The sequence below is a fragment of the Drosophila eugracilis genome, unplaced genomic scaffold, assembly GCF_018153835.1.
Source record: "Drosophila eugracilis isolate 14026-0451.02 unplaced genomic scaffold, ASM1815383v1 contig_2154, whole genome shotgun sequence".
Taxonomy (NCBI): Eukaryota; Metazoa; Arthropoda; class Insecta; order Diptera; family Drosophilidae; genus Drosophila; species Drosophila eugracilis.
The window spans coordinates 1,673,920-1,693,504 of NW_024573038.1; the positions used below are offsets into that span (position 1 = coordinate 1,673,920).

General features: G+C 37.6%; 3 protein-coding genes across 6 annotated transcripts in view; 2 read left to right on the plus strand and 1 right to left on the minus strand.

The window, feature by feature from the left end:
- Positions 1-143: 143 nt before the first annotated feature.
- On the minus strand, positions 144-1,048 carry LOC108108691 (protein PBDC1). Its single transcript, XM_017216796.2, has 3 exons — positions 954-1,048; positions 794-901; positions 144-732 (listed from the first exon to the last, which is right to left on the minus strand). The coding sequence occupies exons 1-3, from the start codon at positions 963-965 to the stop codon at positions 370-372; spliced, it is 483 nt and encodes a 160-aa protein (XP_017072285.1). The 5' UTR covers positions 966-1,048; the 3' UTR covers positions 144-369.
- Positions 1,049-2,334: 1,286 nt separating this feature from the next.
- LOC108108698 lies at positions 2,335-3,440 on the plus strand. Its single transcript, XM_017216804.1, has 2 exons — positions 2,335-2,543; positions 2,721-3,440. The coding sequence occupies exons 1-2, from the start codon at positions 2,414-2,416 to the stop codon at positions 3,374-3,376; spliced, it is 786 nt and encodes a 261-aa protein (XP_017072293.1). The 5' UTR covers positions 2,335-2,413; the 3' UTR covers positions 3,377-3,440.
- Positions 3,441-4,057: 617 nt separating this feature from the next.
- The window catches only part of LOC108108743 (receptor-type guanylate cyclase Gyc76C), a 38,294-nt gene continuing 22,766 nt past the window's right edge, over positions 4,058-19,585 (plus strand). The window contains exons 1-4 of one of the 4 annotated variants that reach the window (XM_017216891.1): positions 4,075-4,113; positions 7,084-7,415; positions 8,137-8,453; positions 18,438-18,677. The gene's annotated coding sequence lies outside the window, so the exon portion shown is untranslated. The other 3 variants (XM_017216892.1, XM_017216890.1, XM_017216889.2) reach the window with 3 other exon arrangements.

Below are 19,585 nucleotides of genomic sequence, written 5' to 3' on the forward strand. Positions count from 1 at the left end.
TTATGTTTTTATAATATTTTTTTTGTATTATCACAATACATTTTCTAAAAAGCCTTTTTAATTAAAAATTAAAAACCCGCAAACTTTCTCAACTTTTCTTTTTATCATACTCCTTTTTTTGTTTGTAAATATAATGCGTGGAATCAAATATTGTTGTCTTAAAAGACAAACTTTATTTATTTCAAACGTTAATCACGTTTTAATTAACATTTTCAAAATAAGCTGAAGGTCATAATTTTTTAAGCAAAATTTAAGAATCATACTTTATATTTTTATAAAAAGAATTTGATTGTTTACATTAGTTGCTAGACGAACATCATCTAAAAATGCATTTAGTCTTAACTTCTTATTCTATGCTAAGGCGAGAAACTATTGACCTTCCTCGGGGATCTTTCTGGCTGGCTTGTGTTTTCTGTACACCTCATCGTTGAATCCCTCCCGGTTCCGGGCAATCTCAATGGCCAAAAACTGGACTCTAAACACGAAGATCGAGTTGTCCGGGGAGAATTCCTTGCTGGCATCGGCGCGCATCAGTGTCCCATACGAATAATCATCCATTTTGTTGAACTTTTCGGCAAAGTGACGCCACTTGAGCTTCTCCGTGGCGGATTTGAGGATGTCATCGGTGAGCCGGCCCACCTGTAGATCGGGGAAATCCTGCCGGAAGGTGCTATATATCTGTTCGTCGTAGGGCGTGAGTTTCAGCTGGGAGGGATGTATGCTGGTAATAAGCTGTAGCAAGATGAATATACTTTCAATTTACATTTTAATTTGATATACAAAGAAAACTCACATTGAAGTGAACCTCGGCATGTTCTAGAGCTTTGGAGGCCCACATTTCCTCCACCAGGGAATCATTACCAAATTCATCAGCTGGCCGCGACAGCAGCGACGCTCCTTGCTGAAATAAGCATTAATTAGTTAAGGATTCTTTCATTTTGTGTATAACATACCAGCATCTCCATATTAGTAGTCAAAAACAGCTAATTTTATTACAAATTATTGAACTATAAAATCACGTTTCGGTCTTTGTTTAGCAGTGTGGCCAGTCCATAGTTAGTATATATAAATTTAATACCGAAAGCGATTTTTATTAACTGCCTGATACTGTTTAAAAATTCAGTTCAGATTCCTTATAAAACTAATAATCTAATAATTAAACTAAACTAATAATTATCTTTTAATAAAACTGTTGGATAAAGAAGAAAGTCTTAAAACAATATTTGAAGTTTAATTTTTCTTTTAAGGAATTATTTTAAAAACAAGAAACTATAAGATACCCGTTTCATTTTTCTAGTCACCACGTTTTGTCAAATAAGCATCTTAACTAATTGATGGTGACGTCGTTGTCCATGAGGGGCCTTATAACATAAATTTTTTAATAAATATCAAAATATGGTTCCGATTTGAATAATGCTTGGTAAATCGATAGATATTGACAATGTATATAATATCAAGCGATTATTGACTTTATAATATTATGGATGCCACAGTTTTTGCAGTTTGTGGGCGTTAAAGTGGGCGTGGTCGAATAAAAACTCGTGCCAAGCTGCAGGGACATATCTAACATAAGCATTTCTATGCCTAATTTTCTATCTTTTTCATTTTATGGTTTTCCGTGTTTTTTTGGGCGTTAGAGTGGGCGGGGCGCCATTAGAAACTACATACTTAATCCCAACATCTCTCACTTATAGTTACCGAGATATCAGCTTTTCTACAAAATGCGATGATCGTCTTTCGAGCTTGGTGGGCGTAAGAGAGGGCCGAATAATGGTACCACCATAAGATTCCCTGGCATCTAAAGATTATGCTTAGTTATTCTCAACTTTCTAACTCAAATAGTTCAGATTTCAGCTATTTTAGTTTTTCTGATTTGTGGGCGTTATAGTGGGCACGGCAAATTGCTGAAATAAACTTGCGCTGCATACGGACCTCATGAATCTGCCTGCTTAATCTCAACACTGTATCTGTTATAGTTCCTGAGATCTGACCGTTCATACGGACAAACGGATAGAGGGACAAGAATATGTAACGCTTGAAACGCTTCCTTTTACCTATAACATACTTTTCAACGAGTCTAATAACCCTTTTTCTCTGCGAGCAACGGGTATAAAAAGTACATTAAAAACCAAAAGAACAATAAAAAAATTGTGCCATTGTAGTACTCTATAACCTTAAATTATGATTAATAAACAGGGAAGAGACGCATTTGTAAGTAAAAGATAAAAAGATGGCTAAAATAAATTGCTTATAACGACCAAAAGAAAACACAGTAGGAATACTTTTATAGCTTTAAATGTCAATTTTTTCTAGTTATTCACTTTAAACTTTTTCCACACGAAATCCAACTGGCTCAATTTGTTGCTTTTATAACTACACATGTTATTAGCACACAACAAACATTTCGGGAATCATGTTCGAAAGCATAAGTTTCTTGTTCCTACTTGCCCTGGCCTTCGTTGCCTGGGTCCTGCTCTGCTTCCAGCATGTAGTGCAGATCCAACAACGTGGCTCCTCCGATTTTCGAGTGGAACTCTACACTGGTAAGATCGATTACTCCTGGAGTAGTTTTGTAAAATTAGTTTAATTTGGTGATGCATTGCATTAGTTAAATTTATTTAGGTTATTACCTAATCCAATCAGAAGAATGCATACAGGAAAGATAGATCTTTATATATTTGATCTTAAAAATAAAAATAATTTTTATGCCTTCCCTGCAGAGCGTCCCGGGATTACGTTTGAGCCGCAGATGTGCCACAGTCCCACAGAAGAGAATCCTTCTGGCAGCGCCTACGAATTCGCCGCAAGCTTTGGGGTGATCTTTGCCCTGACCTTTGTCATTTCTAAGCTGCTCCAACTGGCGGAGGTGCAGGCCAATAGCTACCTCAAGTGTTGCAACGTCCAGAAAACTACATCATCCGCCGAGGATATTCAACAACTGAACGATTTGAAACCCATTGAACCCATGATGGACCACAATGAGGAGTTGAAGGAGCAACTTAATATGCTGCACTCCCAGTGCCTGGAAATGCGTGAGCTGCTGCACGAGCTGCGAATCAGCAGCAGTTCAAGTAGCTATGGGAGTGCTCAACTCGCAAATGAGACATCTCAGGATTCCATAGTGGTGTGGCATCAATCGGACTTAATGACCGACGGTACATCGAACTCAATGAGGGCCACTCGATCGGACAGCTCCCAGAATATCTTCATCACTAACAGCCACATCCACATCAATGTGAACGTAGACCTCCGCCGACAGGCATCGAGGTACTCCCGGAAGCAGAGCGAGTTCTACCAGGTGTTTGGCAAGTATATCACGGAACCCAAGGAGAACCCTATGATAACGGGCATTCGATGCAACAATATCCTCATGTGAGGAGTGACCCAAATCCTTCATTATACTCTTAATAAACATATATACATAGTTCATATCATATAAACGATGCGTTAAGTAATTTCTAGTACAAACATTCTAATTAAATTCAAGATTATCAACTAAACTGAACCAGAAATACTTTTGAATATTTCGGTAGGGATAAGTACATGTTTCACAGAGATCCCTTTCAACATATTCCAACTGTAAATAAAATTCTGTGTAATAGAAACAGAAACAGAAAAATAATCTTTTATTTTTCTAAAGATTTTAGTTTCAAAATAAAATCTACAAAAACAAGAAGTGCCCGTTAATGTCTTATCCAATTTTAAAAATTAATTTGTTATCAGAAATTGACACAGTTAATAATATAAACTAGCGCCACTTTATCAGAAATCGGCTGCAGTAATATACGCTTGGTTTTCTTTACCATTACTACAACTTCGTCAAAACTAAGAGTAACGGTAACATAATCGGCTTATGTTAATTTTTCTCCTGAAAACCATGTTAGTGTGACCATAGGTGTTGAGTTGAAATATCTGAAAATAACATAAATGTTAAGAAATGTTGCTAAGAGTTGGAAACCCGACTGTCTGTGTGGTTGCATTCCCAACTTTTTTACTCTCTCTCGCTGCCGACGTCGACGTCGACGTCAAATAGCGAATTGAGAATACACAACCACACAGACAGTCGGTGACGGAAAACGGAAAACGCGGACGAAACTCGCGGTCAAGAAAGCGGTAAATTTGAAAAATCCGTTTCGAAAGAACAAATTGAAAAGTTTAGTGGTGGCGAATAAAATAAAACAATTTGAAAATATCAGTGACTGTGAATTAAATGATAACGAGTGTAATTGCGTTCTGAATTGTTTTTTCGGAAACCAAGGCACATACACAGACTCGCTTATAGCGGCACCCACATGATCGCATTGGCAAAAGTGCAGCAGTGATAAAACAAAAGCACAACAATAAAGGCAAAGTTTCACAATGCAAAGGCGGCCCATGCATAAAAATGTCCAATTTGGCGCTCTTTGCACTTGTCACGTCGTTGGAAAAACAACAACAGCAGAAACAACAAATATTTTTACTCTGCGCTTTGTTTTTGTTTGGACCGCCGCTCACGCACTTTTGTCGCTTCGCGCACACACTCGCAAACTTTTGCATTTGTTTTTGTCTCCCGGTGCATTATCACAACAATTGATCTCTCACCTCCTCCCACCTCTTTCGTTCTGTCTGCAGGGTTGCCATTTCTCCCCGTCAAAAGTTGCACTTGTGATTATAATTAGCCGCGGAATCCACTTTAAACGGTTTTATTTTGGCACTCTCTTTGTAATTATTTCGGTATTTGGGTAAATTGCCGCTTCGGGCGTGAAATGCCTAAAAATAGCAAGGCGATACTGATAAATAAGATCACTTTTACTATCTGCCGCACTCCTGCAAACATACAAACGTTCATTCGATTTGTTATTTTATTTTTTACGGGTGTGTGCAGCCAATTGAGTATTTATTACCTTTATATTCGAAGCAGTCTTATTGGAGCGGGCCTAAAGGGCAGATGGTAACTGTTAAGTTTGCATAATTTATCTACTTAATTAATTTTGTTGTACATTTAAAAACATTCAACACATTTTCATTAATTGATATAAAAGTGGAAAAGTTACTTTATCTCTTTTATATAGCTTAACCTTAACATGTAGTCGTAAACTAGAACAAAACTAAAAATGAATCAATATCTAATTTGTTTCTTCGATTAATGCACATTAATACGTTATAGGAATTTTAAGAACCGTAGAATTTTGTAATTGAGCTTATAATCATTTTTTTCCATTCTTTCTGCATTAAAATGTAGAAAATGTCCAGTTATTAACAACATCTAACTTATCCTTCGTCTACTTAGGTAAAAAAGCACTCTCAGAACTTTAAAATATTTAAAAAAATACATATTTTAGAAAAATCCAAATATATATATGCACCTTTATTTAAATTTGTTTCAACTCCCTTTAATCTTATCAGTTCCATGCAAATTTATCAGACCGATCCCAAAAGAAATTATTGCTGTATTTTTATATTGTTAGTCAGAAAAGAATTGGTTTATTTCAATTTATTGACGTACGTTTGAATTACGTATTGCAGTAATTGTAGCCTTCGTTACTTACACTTATCTGAAACTTGTGGCTTGTTCACGTTTGTCATTAAAAAAAAATTTCCTTTTTTCAATAAATCCCGAAATCCCTATTTTCTTAAGAAAGTAATAAATTATTTTCATTTAAGTTAATTATTTCTAAGATATTACTGGTTTTTAACATTTTTGACGTTTCAAATTTACTTGTGTTTCTGTGTTGCTAAAAGGCTTATTTAAAGAAAAGGTTCTGCAGTGAAATTCGTACATATATACCCTTTATAAACAAATGTTAAATATTTTTATAAATGTTTCGAAAAACTAGCAGTGAGATTTCAGATTCACATTCAATACACATCACGTATCCGCAGAATGTGTATGTATAGAGAAAATATTTTTCCGAACCATTCCTTGCCAGGAATTATATTTTGATTCGATTTTATTTCACAAAGAAAAATAATATATGGATGTGTAAGATTAAGTTGTTTGCAGGACTTTTTTTTTAAATACAATGCACTTTTATCCCACTGTGATATTGAGTCATCCAACAAGTTGTTGTTGCAGTCTTGGGCCGATTTTTCTATTACTTTTTCTGTTCGTTCTCATTCTCTTTGTCTTCCTGTTTCTGCTGCCTAATGCATAAATTACATTTTCTTTTGGACTTTGCCAGATTTGTTTAGCACCTTTTTAGCGAAAAGTTTCCAACGGAAATTGTCAACAGAAATTGAAAAACTCCCATGTAAATACTCCGCAGACGTACACACACGCACGGCCCAAGTGGGATACACACCAGCACGCATACAGGGGCAGCGCTTAATAAAGATTAACGCATTTCTTATCAAGCGGTGATAGCGAGCAAAGAAGATGGAGAGAGCCAGAGCGAGACGGAGCACTGCGACAGCATTTGAGCTTCGCTTTTGCTTTTCGCACACCGATAATAGAGCGAGAGAGAGGGTCAGAGATTGACACAGCGAAGAAGAGAGCAATGATATCTTTTCTCAGCCTGATTAGCAGCGTCTAGTTTTTCTCGTGTTATTTATTTGTTTTCTGGTCTCCGCTGCACTAATCCCCCTCACCCTTCTTCACAGCAGTCGTCTACAAACGTTGACGCTGCCTGCTTTATTTTCGCGCCGCTGCTGATAAAATAAAGAACAATATTAATTTAAGTTTAAAAATAGAATTCGCTGCAGATGCCCATTGCATAAATGTGTGCGAGCAAGAGCGAAAGAGGCATAGAGAGGGATCTCGAGAGAAGTGATCTCTCTCTCGGCCGCTCTCCCTCTCTCTCTCTCTCTTACGGCACACACATGTTGATCCGCAGCGGCAGCGTCAATTAGCGAGAGAGGGAGACTCCATATAAAAACCGACCATCTTTGAGAGCCGAATGGAGCATGCGAAGCAGTGATGCCACTGGGGAGAACAAATCTCTTGCTTACAATAATAAATCGCTAGCTTGTGGGGCAATAACCAACAAAGAGCGGTATCAATTGTTTAAAATCATCTAAAACTAAAGCCTTTAAATGTAATTATCAATTTTTAGTACAGAGATGGTTTAGCGAAAAACTAATAATAATATATGTATGTTTAAATAGCATATAAACCTTCTCCAGCATCTTTGTTTTCTCTAAACGAGCTACAAGTACCTGATTTGTTTGTTAAAAAAAAAGCTAGAGCCAGAAAAGGTCAAATTGGCATATCTGGGGAGCATGCGGTGTCGCTCGCCCGATTTTCGTTTGGGGCTTTCAGTATTATTCTATTCGCCTGCGCCTCAAGTTGTTTTTTCGGATCGCCAAAGCCGCGTGCGCCCCACTCAACTCTCGCACACACACGCATACATAGAAAACAATATTATGCATATGTATGTTTAATATATATTTTTCTGATTGGATTGGGGCAAAAACAAAACCCAAGGAGTGCGAAAAAGGTGAAAAAAAAAAAAAATAAAAAGCCGAATAGCATTTCGAATATTCTGTGCGGTTTGTGTTAATAATTATTGTTGAATAGAAAACAAATTCCGCCAAATGTGTTAACAAGAGTGTTCGCAGCCGCAGAGCCATAAAGTTTACAACAAAACCGAGAAAAAATCGAAAAAATAACGAAAACTGGAATTTGTGATAATTGCTTTTCGGGCGAGTGCGAGAGAGGGAGAGAAGTGCAAAGATAACAGATTTGTTTCGTGTCCCTGATAAGCGATTCCAGAGCGCATCTTTATCTCGTCCGTGGAATTTGCTGATACAGCAGGAAAAGTGTAATTTTGGGCAACTGAATATCGAATGTTGCTTAGTCGACTGTAAATTTCAATAATAATACTATATAAGCATGGTATATATGTACAAACATATGTACAAATTTTATATTTTAAAAATTTTGGTTCTGATCTATCGGAAGCCCATTGTTCTTCCAGATTCTTCGCTGCAATCTCTCTCTTTTCGACTTAAGAACACATTGCAATTCTCTTTCTCTCTTCCTTGCTCTCTCTCTTCGAATGCAATTCCCTTTTAGTGAATTATACCGCTACTATTTGTTCAGTTAGTTCTTCACTCTCTCCCACTCACTCTCTCCCCATGTGCAACAATAAAAACCACAAAAACAACAACGCGAAATCGAAACGTATGTATATTAACCACAATATTTTCCATATGAAGAGCGAACGCGAGTAAATAGCAACCAGAATAAAAAAAGCACAAAGTGAACAATCGTTAAACAACCAAAAAGCAAGCCAATTAGAAAAATAAACACAGTGCAAAAATCCAACAAAAAACAGGAGAATAGAAAAGAAAACGTCGAGATCGTGGAAAAACAAAAAGTTTATCTAACTGTAAATCCGACAGCCAACGTGGGAGGCATCCAAAGCGAAAACAGCGGATAAAAAGGCAGATAAAGAGATAGAGAAAGAAAGACAGAGAGAGAGGAAAACGATCTCTGGCAAAAGCTGATGACAAAACGAACAAGGGCAGTTCATGTAAGTAAACCTCATCTTTATCAAGAACCCCCTTTGATCTCCCTGAGCCGAGTGACTGCACGGTTAATACAAAATATTGTGTCTTGAAAACGTATAAATGAGTAAAAACAAACTAGCTTTTGTCCATTCTAAATTACATAACCCTATTTAAAATTGAAAGCCAAAATTAGAAAATCAATAAAATTTAAAATCAAATCTGACCATCTGATTGTCATAACTCTATTTTATGCTATTTGTTATTTAAATCTCAGGTTTAACTTTTATAGAGTTAAAACTTCCTACGCTCACAAAACTCACTATTTTTTAAAGTTTTCCCTTAAATTTTTTTCGCCAGAAACCAATACTTTTTGGTTATCTGAAAATCGAGCTATTTCCTATAGAAATAATTACACTGATGCGTATGTGGTGTCGGTGGAGGAGCCATGAAATAAAACCAAAATACTTGGGTTAACTCCGTTGGGACTCCGGCTCCTGCTATTCAAATTTTCCTGATTTTCCCATCCTCGCAGAGCACAGAACAGTTCGATAAAAGTTGGCCACTAAAATGCCGCCAATGAACCGCAACAAGTTGGCTTTTCCCATCATTCTGTGAGAGGTCGGCGAAGAAGTGCTCGAATTGCCAATGTAGCTTCTGGTGATTCCCTCCATCTCTTTCTGAACAATTTCATTTGCGTTTTCTGGTCAAATTAAATTTTTATGGTGTGGAAAAATTGAGAAAAAGTAAAATGTTTTGCTGCATTTTTTGGATTTTTGGTATGTTTACATTATTCTCGGTTTGCTAATGAAATTGAAATGTTCGATGTCTGAAAGCCTTCTATTAATAAGTTTGAGTATTTATAGTGAGGCGCTCGCTATTTGCACATGTGTGTGCGAGCTTGTGGGTGGTGGGTGGGGTATGGTGTGTGTGTAATTGACAGCTTCCTCGAGACCTTACAGAATATTATTTTTGGCAACTGGCAGGAACGCAAAATGTTCATAACTTGAACTTTGAATTCAATTTTTTGGGTATCTGTTCTGTGTCAACATTTGCCCAGAAATACAAATGGTTCCCCCATTTCCATGCTGTTTGCTTGCAAAATATTGAGTAATAAATATGTTCGACTCCTTACTCTGGCATCAAAGCCAACGATGCCGTCGCCTCTAGGAGTCAGATTGAACAGGTGTTTTTCCTTTTTATCTATTAAACAGCGTTAAAAGTTCCACACGACTTAATATTTTTGTATATTCTTTTTGAATATATATGTATAATGATTTTTATATTACTTTACCACAAATCGTTTATTATAATATTCCTAATTTGCGTTAGTAAACACTTCGGTTGTTTTTTTTTACGTAAAATTGTTTTCTCTTGGAAAGCGTATTTATTCGCATAATTTCCCTCGTGGCCGTCGTCACATCCCCAAAAAAAGTAAAGCAACCGAACCAAAAATATTTCAAGCAGCATTTGTTTAGTTTTTCCCTGGTCACTGTTGCCGCAGAGCCCTAAACTTAAAGTTTAAATATAGAATCGCCTGGAGAATCTCTGGAACAAACAATTTGTTTGTAATTAGTTTGAATTTACTTCTTGGGCATAACAAACTCTCGAAATGGAATTATGCTTCTTAATTAGGGGGAACACAGGAACAAAACTAAAGCAATTTGTACGAAAGTACCAAGTTTACGCGAAGTAATATTTTCCTGTGGTCAAAAGCTGTACTCATGATAAACAAAATAGGTATAAAAACAGAAGGTGCTGTTAAACATAAACTTTAAAAGTATACTTTTGTATGCCAAGCAACTGCAACGAATTTAGTATACTCTAGGTCCAGGTTTATTAACATAGATTGCAACGAGTCCAGAACCGCTCTAGAAACTTGTTCTGGTTAAAAAAGTATTCCGTTTTCTCTGTTTTTTTTTCGTATATTTATTTTGCGCTAAAACCGCAAAAAGTTTTGCGGTTCGGCCACGACGCAATCTTATCATCTAATGTTCTAAAAATAGAAACAACAACTACGGCGGAATGGATGGATCGCCAGTACCGTCCCTGAGCGGGCCTCTGGAACTTGGAGCGAAAATTGTCGCCCAACCTTTTTCAGCTCTATCTCGCTATCTATCTGTATCTCGGGCTGTATCTCTATCGTGTGTGTAGGTATAATATGTGACATGGGCGTATCTCTATCTGAGTATCTCAGTATCTAAGTATCTCTATTTGTATCTGTATCTGTATCTGTGCAGTTGGTCTATACAGCAGCATTGTATCTTTTTGCGAATTTCGCTAACAACAAAAATTGAATTCTCTTCTTCTTAGCTGTGAATTTTGTACTTTTCTTGTTTTCTTTTAGAGCGACCGTGTGATCATTTAGCGTCCTGCTAATTCAATTTGAGTCTTCTGTTCTTGGTTGGGATCTGTCTGTTTCTTAAAGTGTATGCGTGAGTGTTCTTAAAGTTTTCGAGTACCTAAAGATTTAGTTGGGCATGTAAAAGGTTTTCCTTAATTTGAAACAGATCAAGGTTATGAGTTCTAACGATTGCATTCGCTTGAAATAAAAGTTCAAAGTTGTCTCTTTGAAAATGTTGGTCTCTACCATGGTGAAGATATCACTTTCATAGAAAGCAGACAGCAGAAACATTTTAAAATAAAATGTCATTCCCAAAAAGAAATACATTAAAAAACTGTCAACTGACAACAAGAAATTTCACGCCTATAATTAAATTAGGAGTTATACACTAAATGAGCCTAATAAAATGTTGCCAACTTTTTGTGTTCTATAAATGTGGCAGAATCAGGCGATCGCCAGTGTCAGGCGAATTATTTTGTTAAACAGTGTACGGGGAAGAATATAATCGTAATAAAACACTGCGGCACCTGAAATACACTTTTAATTGCTATATAATATAAGTAGTTTTATTGACCAGGGCATCGTGTCTTCGTTCGTTCTCACCTCCGAATATTACTGTCACTTTGTTTGACCATCCATTTATGACAAACAAGCGAAGAAAAGGAAACACCAAATATTTTCTCTCGCAGTTTTCTTTGCTGTCAAGCCCGAAAAGTTTTTCGCGCGTTTCTCAAAAATAATAAACAGAAATATAAAAAAAGAAACAGCGCCAGAAACAAATATCAAATTGATTGAGAATGTGGCTGTTGTGTAAAAATTTCCACGGCTCGTATCGCTGTCTGTCGCTGGGAATAATAAAAATTCCGCAAGACTTAAGAAAATAAGACGCTGGCCCCCTTTTCTCTTATTTTGAAGAAAGAAAGGGACCTTATTTGACTAATCGGTTAACAGGGGATTGTGGTTTTTTAATAACTGCCTTGGCCAATTGGCCAAAAATGGTGTTTGCATATTTAAAATGTGCACGGGTACGGGATGTGTAGCAAAAATTCCACTATAAATAATTTGACACTTGAAAGTCGTTGGCACTGCATAAATTAGACATAGCATGGCAGACACCCGTTGACCATGGCCAAATCAATGCCAAAGTCTTGGCTTAGTTCCTTCTCATCAACTAAAGCAACAAAGGAAGACGCCAGCTGTCTGTAAGTTTCCTGAGAGGTCTCGATATCCTTGTGCTAGTAATTGGATTTGCATATATGCAAATTCACCAGAAGATAGCTCGAGATCCCTTGACTCCTTTCAGTAATTGGCGAACTAGGATGCAGGCTTCCTTCTTTGGCATTTGCTAATTGTTTAGAGTTTTGGTGGCTGCAGAATGATGGATTAGTGGGGATTATAAGCAGAGTGGCTGCAATTTGCAAAATATTCCACTCTGGTAGTTGGAATATAACTGGCACGTGTTGGTTTTTAATGGAAAGTCTAATTAGTTTAGTTTCGTGGTGCTTCTTCAGTAATGCCTTTATTAACCCAGAAAATATTCAGAAAGGAAGAAGATTTATTATGTTTAAACAGGTTTAGTTTTAATTTACTACTTTAAGTATTTCCTTCTTCTTTTAAACTGTTTAAATATCTGACATTCCCATAAGTTGGCATCGCTTTTTTGAATTAGCCTTCTTGAATGCATTATGATGTTAACAGGCACTGCAACAAAGGAGGCCACAGCCTCAGATGCAACCACATCGGGAATTACGTCAATGAGACCGACAAGTGCATAAGCCTCCTCCTTCTCTATTGACGGAGCGTGAAATGAGCGAACCCCGAAACCCAGCGATTCCGTTGCCCTGGCGACCAGTTTCCAAGGCTCCCTCTTGATTCCCAACTACTCTGTTCCGCGTTCCGACTATATCGTCCGCTTTGGAAGCCACTCATTCATACGACCGTGTTAATGCTCCCAGCCCCAAAAACCGCCCACAGATGAGGGCCTAAAAACGGATGGAGATCGATGAAACCCCAGATTCCGCGGAAGCGAGGGGCGAAACCAGTGAACTTCCTACTTCAAAGTGTAGCTATTTGAAAGCGATTTAAGTTCTACAATTAAACATGTTTTATTAGCCATATACTAGATAAAATAGCCGAAAAGTGAGAAGCTTAACATCCAGTCAAATTTCTTGTAATTTAATATTCAAGTTTCTGACCTATGGACTTATTCTGGTTTATAACTAAAACCTATATTTACTCATATTTATGTGTAAAAAAAACTGTGCAAATATTTCAGTGAAAGCCGGGAAAAAACTGACTATCTGACACTGAAATCCTTTCCGGAGTATGAATTATTTTACTTTATTTTTATTGTCTGTGGAAATTAGTTTCGTGTCGCAGCTTTATTTGACAATAAAAGGTGAGTGTGCTTATTGATTTTTAAGCTAAAAAATGGTTCTATTATTCAATTATATTTACGCATCGATGGGAAACTATTAAAAGAGCCCGAGTTGAGCATTCAATGTGAGTCGATACCGTACTTTAGCCTCTTTGTGTTCCACCAATTAGCAGAATACCATCGGGAAAATTCTGCTCTAAATATGTTCCAAAAATTTTAAATTCACCTTCCCTACACACAGGGAATTAGAGGGAAAATAGATGCTATCAATGTGCAGATTGTTGAATGTGTGGCATGTGGCATGCAAGAGCCAAATGAAAGAACGTTTTATGTTTTCCTGCCATTTCCTCATTCAAGCTCTGATTTTCCTCCCATACAGCTCCAAATTTCGAATTTCCAATGTCGGTGAAGCCATAATTCAAGACCGATGAATGGTGCGCAATCAAAAAGCCAAATGAATTTAGAGAAAGTAATTGATTAAGGCAATTACACTGTTGATTAAGTTAAAGGCTTTACAAAACTGCTGTGACAGATGCGGAAAATCATTTAGTTAATTACCATATTTGAATTTTGATCCATTATATGCGAATGTGTAATGTTGTTGTTAGATTATTCATTATAAAGAAACAAATTTACTATTCAGGGTTAGACATTTTTAGTATACATGAGCAAGCCAATTTGGATTTGACCAAGTTATTGAAGTGTAAACAATTGTGAAAAATCGTAACAGTTTGCCCAAATATAAAAATAGTGTTTTTAATGGCCAAAAAGGCAAACGCAAACCGAGCAACCGTACAGAAAGCGTTGACAAAAAAGAGTTACTCAAATGGAATCGAGAGTAAATTAATTTTGTACGCATTTCTGTGGGCTCCCAAAAGTTGGGAGTAATTTAGTTTGGCCAATGGAAAAGCTTTTTTGCAACTGCCACTGCCTCTCCTCTGGTTTCATGGCATTATTCCTGTGGGACATGACATGTGACAAGTGTCAGAGGAGAACGCAGACAAAAGACCATTGAAACACAATCAGTCCATCTCGGACTTAGTGCAAGAAGGCCTTTCGATGGCATTATGTATAATTGTTAGTTGTTCGTCTGTTTGTTTGTTTGTTTACGCCCAATTATGCTGGAAATTTCCAAGTCGGGCCTTTGAGATTATTCAAGCGGAATAGCAGTGTGATATCTGCTTTAATTTTTGCCTGACAGCTTAGCATAACTAAATTTCCGATCAAAGAAATCCGAAACGAAGAAAGGCATGCTTTATTTTCATATTAAAATATTTGCAATAAAATGATAAATACCTCATCGGCAATTAAGCTTGCTGCTGGCCTTTGGCCAAGTTTATTCAACTTTTCCACGGTCAAAAGTTGCCCGGAAAAGTTTCTACTGAAAGTCGGCAAAAAAGGCAGAATAAATACACCGATGTCGAGGCAGAATCAAGGTCAGTGCACTTCATTGCCTAAGTTCGGAATCTGTGATCTGTCTGGTCTGCAATTGTTGGTTAAGTTCCTTGAGTTCGTGTAACGAGTTGCGGTAATGCAAAAGTCAGTAAATTCTTCAAAATAAAATTAAATGAAAATGGTAATCTGACTTAGATATCTCGAATATTCCATTAACCTAAATTAATTTGATCCCAGCTTGCTCTGCTAAATGAACTTAAGATGTTGTTTTATCCTATTATTTACAAAGTTCACAGGCATATTTGTTGACACTTCCCTCGAACAGTTTTCCTCTGGCAATTACGCAGTGTTTATCCTAAATCACGAGGCTTAAACGGCTAAGGGTGCGTTGAGATTCCTGGAAATCCGCAAATAATAAACATAAGACTTGACTCGCCCGAAACTAAATTTACATAATTGTAATCTCTACCCACAACAAGGCTGCTAATCTATTCGCCGATTTGGGCAACATTGTTGCCACCTCACCTCTGGCCAAGTTGGACAAGTTGGCCAAGTAGGAAGCAATTTAAGGGGCCTTTCAACGCTTTTGTCGTTCAGTTCGCTTTGCCAGGGAATTGTTTATGTTTGGGCCCAAAGGCCCGGCACTAAATTATGTTGTTTTAACTTGGCATTAATGGCCCTTTCCGACTTGCTGTTTCTGGGCGCTGCCGCCACAAGACGGTGTCGATTTGACCGGAGGCGCTGTTTTCCCTCGCCTCCTCCACCTGCTCCCTCAACCCGGAAAGCGTCGATAGCCAGTTCCTGTCTTGTAGTACCCTCTGCCACTTCCTCTGGCTCGCGCCGGCTCATCCCAACCCCCGCGCATGCATAAATTAAGTTTCTCAATATGCCGAAAGCAACAGATAAGCGAAAATGTGGTGGCTGGTTCACTAGTTCGACATTTAAGCTGAAATAAATTTGATTGATTCATAAAAATAGTAAATATGTTTTCTCTTTAGTATTTCTTACTGCCTTTTTGGTATCTTAAACAGCTACTGAAATGCGTTTTAAGAAAAAAATGAATTCTTTTGCATCATTTTTAGGAAATCTAACTTACTTCTCAAGAAAGTTGTGCCTAGAAATTAAGTTTTTCATGATTATGTTTATGAAACCCCAAATGGGCGAGTTTAATTTGTTGGGTTTTTAAGTTCTAAAGTAGAAAGCTCTAATTAAAGGATGCATTTAAAGAGTTTCGATCTATTTAGCTGGCCTGTACCGTTCCTTGCACACATTCTGTTATTGCAAAGGCGACCCTCGCCCTCTTTTAAGTTATTTTTGAGCGAAGGAAAACAGTTTGGCAAATATGTCGCGATTCCACCGCCCACTCGCCAATTTGCCCATGGGCCTCGACTGCCAGCGACACATGAAGCGAAACAATTTTCCATGAAAATATGCGGAGGAAACCGCCCCTATCAGTGTCCGCCTACCTGTAGGGCAGTTTTCCTTGCCGACTGATTTTTCCGCTTTTCTTTTCGCAGCTTTTCGGCATGGGCAATATATGGGCTTGCCTTTGGCCGCAATTTGAATGTTTTTGTTTAATAAACAAATAAGTAAGTAAAGTAGATTGAAGAAAACGACGCCAGCAAGTCGGTGGAAAGTCCACAAAGGGTTTTCCCCCCTTGCCTTTCTTGGTGCGTTTGTTTGCCATAATTTTTGGGCGGGGCCCTTCTATTAGCATTTAATCGCCATCGGGAAAAGTGCGATGGAACTGCGATGTCCGAGTCAATATGCATACCTTCTGTGGATATCCACACCAAAGTCCCATATATACTAGCACGCCACCTCTCCCTCCCCAAACATCTTCCATAAATTTACGACTCTTGGAGCTTTTAACAACTGTTTGTCCTGCAATTTCCCACAAACGAGAGAGAAGGAAAATTTATTATTATTTTTATGGGCTCTGCGAATTCGCTCTCGCCACCAATTTAGTTGCAGGAAACAGTCAGGGGAGTGGGGGTATCTACTTGCGAAGAAAAACCTGGGATACTGGCACAAAAGTTTTTTAATAACTTTGCTTTTTCTCTCATTTTTCTGGAAAACTGAAATGCTCAAGTTTGCTTAGCATACTTTTCAGAGTAGGCACTGTATGAAGGCAATTAACTCTGCTCCACTCGCCGACTTAATTTGCATCTATATATCTGCCATGCTAGGCGTGCTCCTGCCCCCTTTTCTGCACGCATGCTGCCCGCGAAAAAAAGGCCAGCCCCATAGCTTAAACTCAATTTGTCACCGAGCTATATGGCGTTCTATGTGTGACAGTGGTCGGTGGCAGTGGGCTGGGTGTAGGTTTGGCTAACATGAATTGATTGTGAATGTCAAAGGGGCTCATCGCACGGTGGCCGCCAGGAGTCACATCCCCGTCGGACAGGAGCAGGAGCAACAGATGAAAAAACTGTCCACATATTTGGAGCAGATTGAAAAATATTTTAAAGGTTTTAGAAAGTGTTAAGAAGTATGGTTGGAGCTACGCTTTAAGCTTCCGCATTAAAGGACTTACATCTGCTAGGCTTACAATACGCTTACTCTTAAGATTTTAAGACATTAACTAGCTTCCCTCTTCTCTACTTTTGTTTCTGAAGTTCTTTTCAGAATTTCTCTTATTAAAATATATCTCTCCGTTTCGCGGCGAAATAAGTTTGCCTTTTCCGGAGCCTTGAATTAAGTCTGTTTCTGGCTTGAAGATGCATTTCCCAACTTGACTGGCACTTTGCTCTCTCGCACCCAATTTCAAAGATATATTTTACTCATTTATTTTGCATTCGCAATTCAGCCTTAATCGGTGGCTCGTTTATATGGGCCCCTTAACTGCTGGCCATAATAATCCATGAGGATCTCCGAAGGGCGCCACTCTGCAAGGATGCTGCGTTGGCGTTTTCTGAATAAAAGCTTGAAAATCATTTTTAGTTACACTTTTTGCTCTTAATATTTTTAGCTTTCTGCCATGTTGATTCAGGCTAATTTGTTGCCACAGCAAACAGTCTCTTAATTGCCATCGTTACGTTAGGGAGGCTGCTGGGTTTACTATAAAAATAAGCAAAGGGCAATTTTAAATGACAAATTAATGAAAGCTTCGAAGAATTTAAATAACAATATTAACATTTTTCCCTTCTCTGCATTAAAGTATTTTAATTAAATTCATTATATTTCCAACTGCATTGCCTACAAAGAAGGACATAGCAGTGTGGGCAACTGCAATGTGGATGCAACTGGGAAATGTGTGGCAGAAATGGAACAACAGCTTGTGCTTGGGAAAAATGGCCATTGAGCAAAGTAAAGATAGATGCGAGAGGAAGTGCTTCTTCATCAACAGCTGTTTAATTGCTTACCTTCCGGCTCCATAATGATTCAGTGGCAAACATTAAACATTTCATATCAATTAATTCAGCCGACCAAATGCCCCGCAGACATCAAATTTAGCATATAAATTTAATTTACCTTGTACATGTTACTTAACCGCAACCGCATTTTATAAACACAAACAAAAAGGGAAACATTCGTAATTTTGTTTGCATAATTAAAATGATTAGCTTTATAGGCTTAGTTTTCCCACAAATAAGTACAAAATTCTGTTAGGATTAACTAAACTAGGTTTTAAAGCCTTAAAGCTGTTTAATTTGTAGGCTTATAAAAAAAGCTTTGGTTAAAGAAATCCCCTTGAAATGTGGGCAAACATATTATGTAAAAATCGGCCAACTCCGTTCGGTTCAACAACTTTAGCCTTTCGCAAATTGCCGGTTTTTCCGGCCATCAGTTTAAGTATTTAAATGACCTTTTTTGCGTTTCCCCCCTCGATGTTTGCACACAATTTTTAATTCATGAAAAAATATTGTGAAAATGAATTTTGTATTTTTTCAGATCCCCAGTTCAATGTAAACATTAATAACACCATCAGCAAGAACGACTGAAATCGATTACTAGTAACTTATGATTCAGCCTGATACAGCATCCACATATACCCACTATCGATATAGCCTCTTCCGACAGAAGTAGCAGGAATTATTCAACGGAAATCAACTTTCGAGTCCTTGGAGCTGTTCTTGTGGCCACACCAACAATTGCAGCACAAACTTACCAACTATACAACAACAATATCGCGTGAGTTTAAATCTTTTCGTTATTTAAGTTTAAGTTGCACAAATATTTCGGTATTCAGTTTGTTTTAGTTTGTTCTACTCATTTTCCTATAAAGAAAAGGAAAAGAAAGCCAAACTAAGAGGATTGGTGGTTATTATTTTCTTTCAAAAAGTTAGAATTTTTAAATATATATAATTTGTTGTTCTCCATATCTTATCACTCCATCGAACGTATCTCATTAACAATGTACAACATTTAACTTGCAATTTACTCGAAATGTGCTAATTGCTTATTTAATCACAAATGAAAAACGAACATGTGCAAATTTTGTGCAATGATTACAGCCCGACTTTCTTATACAATATCTCGCACATGAATGTACAGACATATATATCGGAGATATACATATGTGCCAGTATATAAGTTTCAGCGTTATTTCTCGATTTTCAACGTCAAAGTCTGATTCAGCGGCTGACCAAACTCGCTCGAATTTCTGCTGCTGCTTTCCACACGCAGCTTCGTAGAGCCGAAAGCGTTTTGGCAATTTAGTTTAAAAACTCGGTTCGATATGCAAATGCGAAACTATTGGCTATTTCATGGTTACAGCTCTATGTCTTTTTTCCAGTCTATAGTCTGTAGTTTATAGTTTACAGTTTATAGTTCCTTACGAGCGTGCGACAAGACAAGAAAGTCGGTGCAACAAACTTGTTGCAAACTCAATTAAAACTTGAATGAAATTAAAGGCTTCTGGGGGTATAGCTTGTCAAGGCACTGGAGATAAGGTCAGGCTACGGTTTTACGTAAATGTAAATCGAAATCGCAGATGTTCAGAGATGTTTCCAATAATAGAATCTTTCTGGGGGGGAATGCGGAAATCTTAAAGCTTTTCTAGCTGAACTCGGGCTGAGAAGCCTTCAGCGGCCGCCTCC

Excerpts from the sequence above, each read along its gene's own strand:
- LOC108108691 (XM_017216796.2), bottom strand. Across the intron at positions 733-793 it reads ATGCCGAGGTTCACTTCAAT|CTTATTACCAGCATACATCC; the intron begins GTGAGTTTTCTT and ends ATCTTGCTACAG.
- LOC108108698 (XM_017216804.1), top strand. The coding sequence starts at position 2,414 with ATGTTCGAAAGCATAAGTTTCTTGTTCCTACTTGCCCTGGCCTTCGTT. Across the intron at positions 2,544-2,720 it reads TCGAGTGGAACTCTACACTG|AGCGTCCCGGGATTACGTTT; the intron begins GTAAGATCGATT and ends CCTTCCCTGCAG.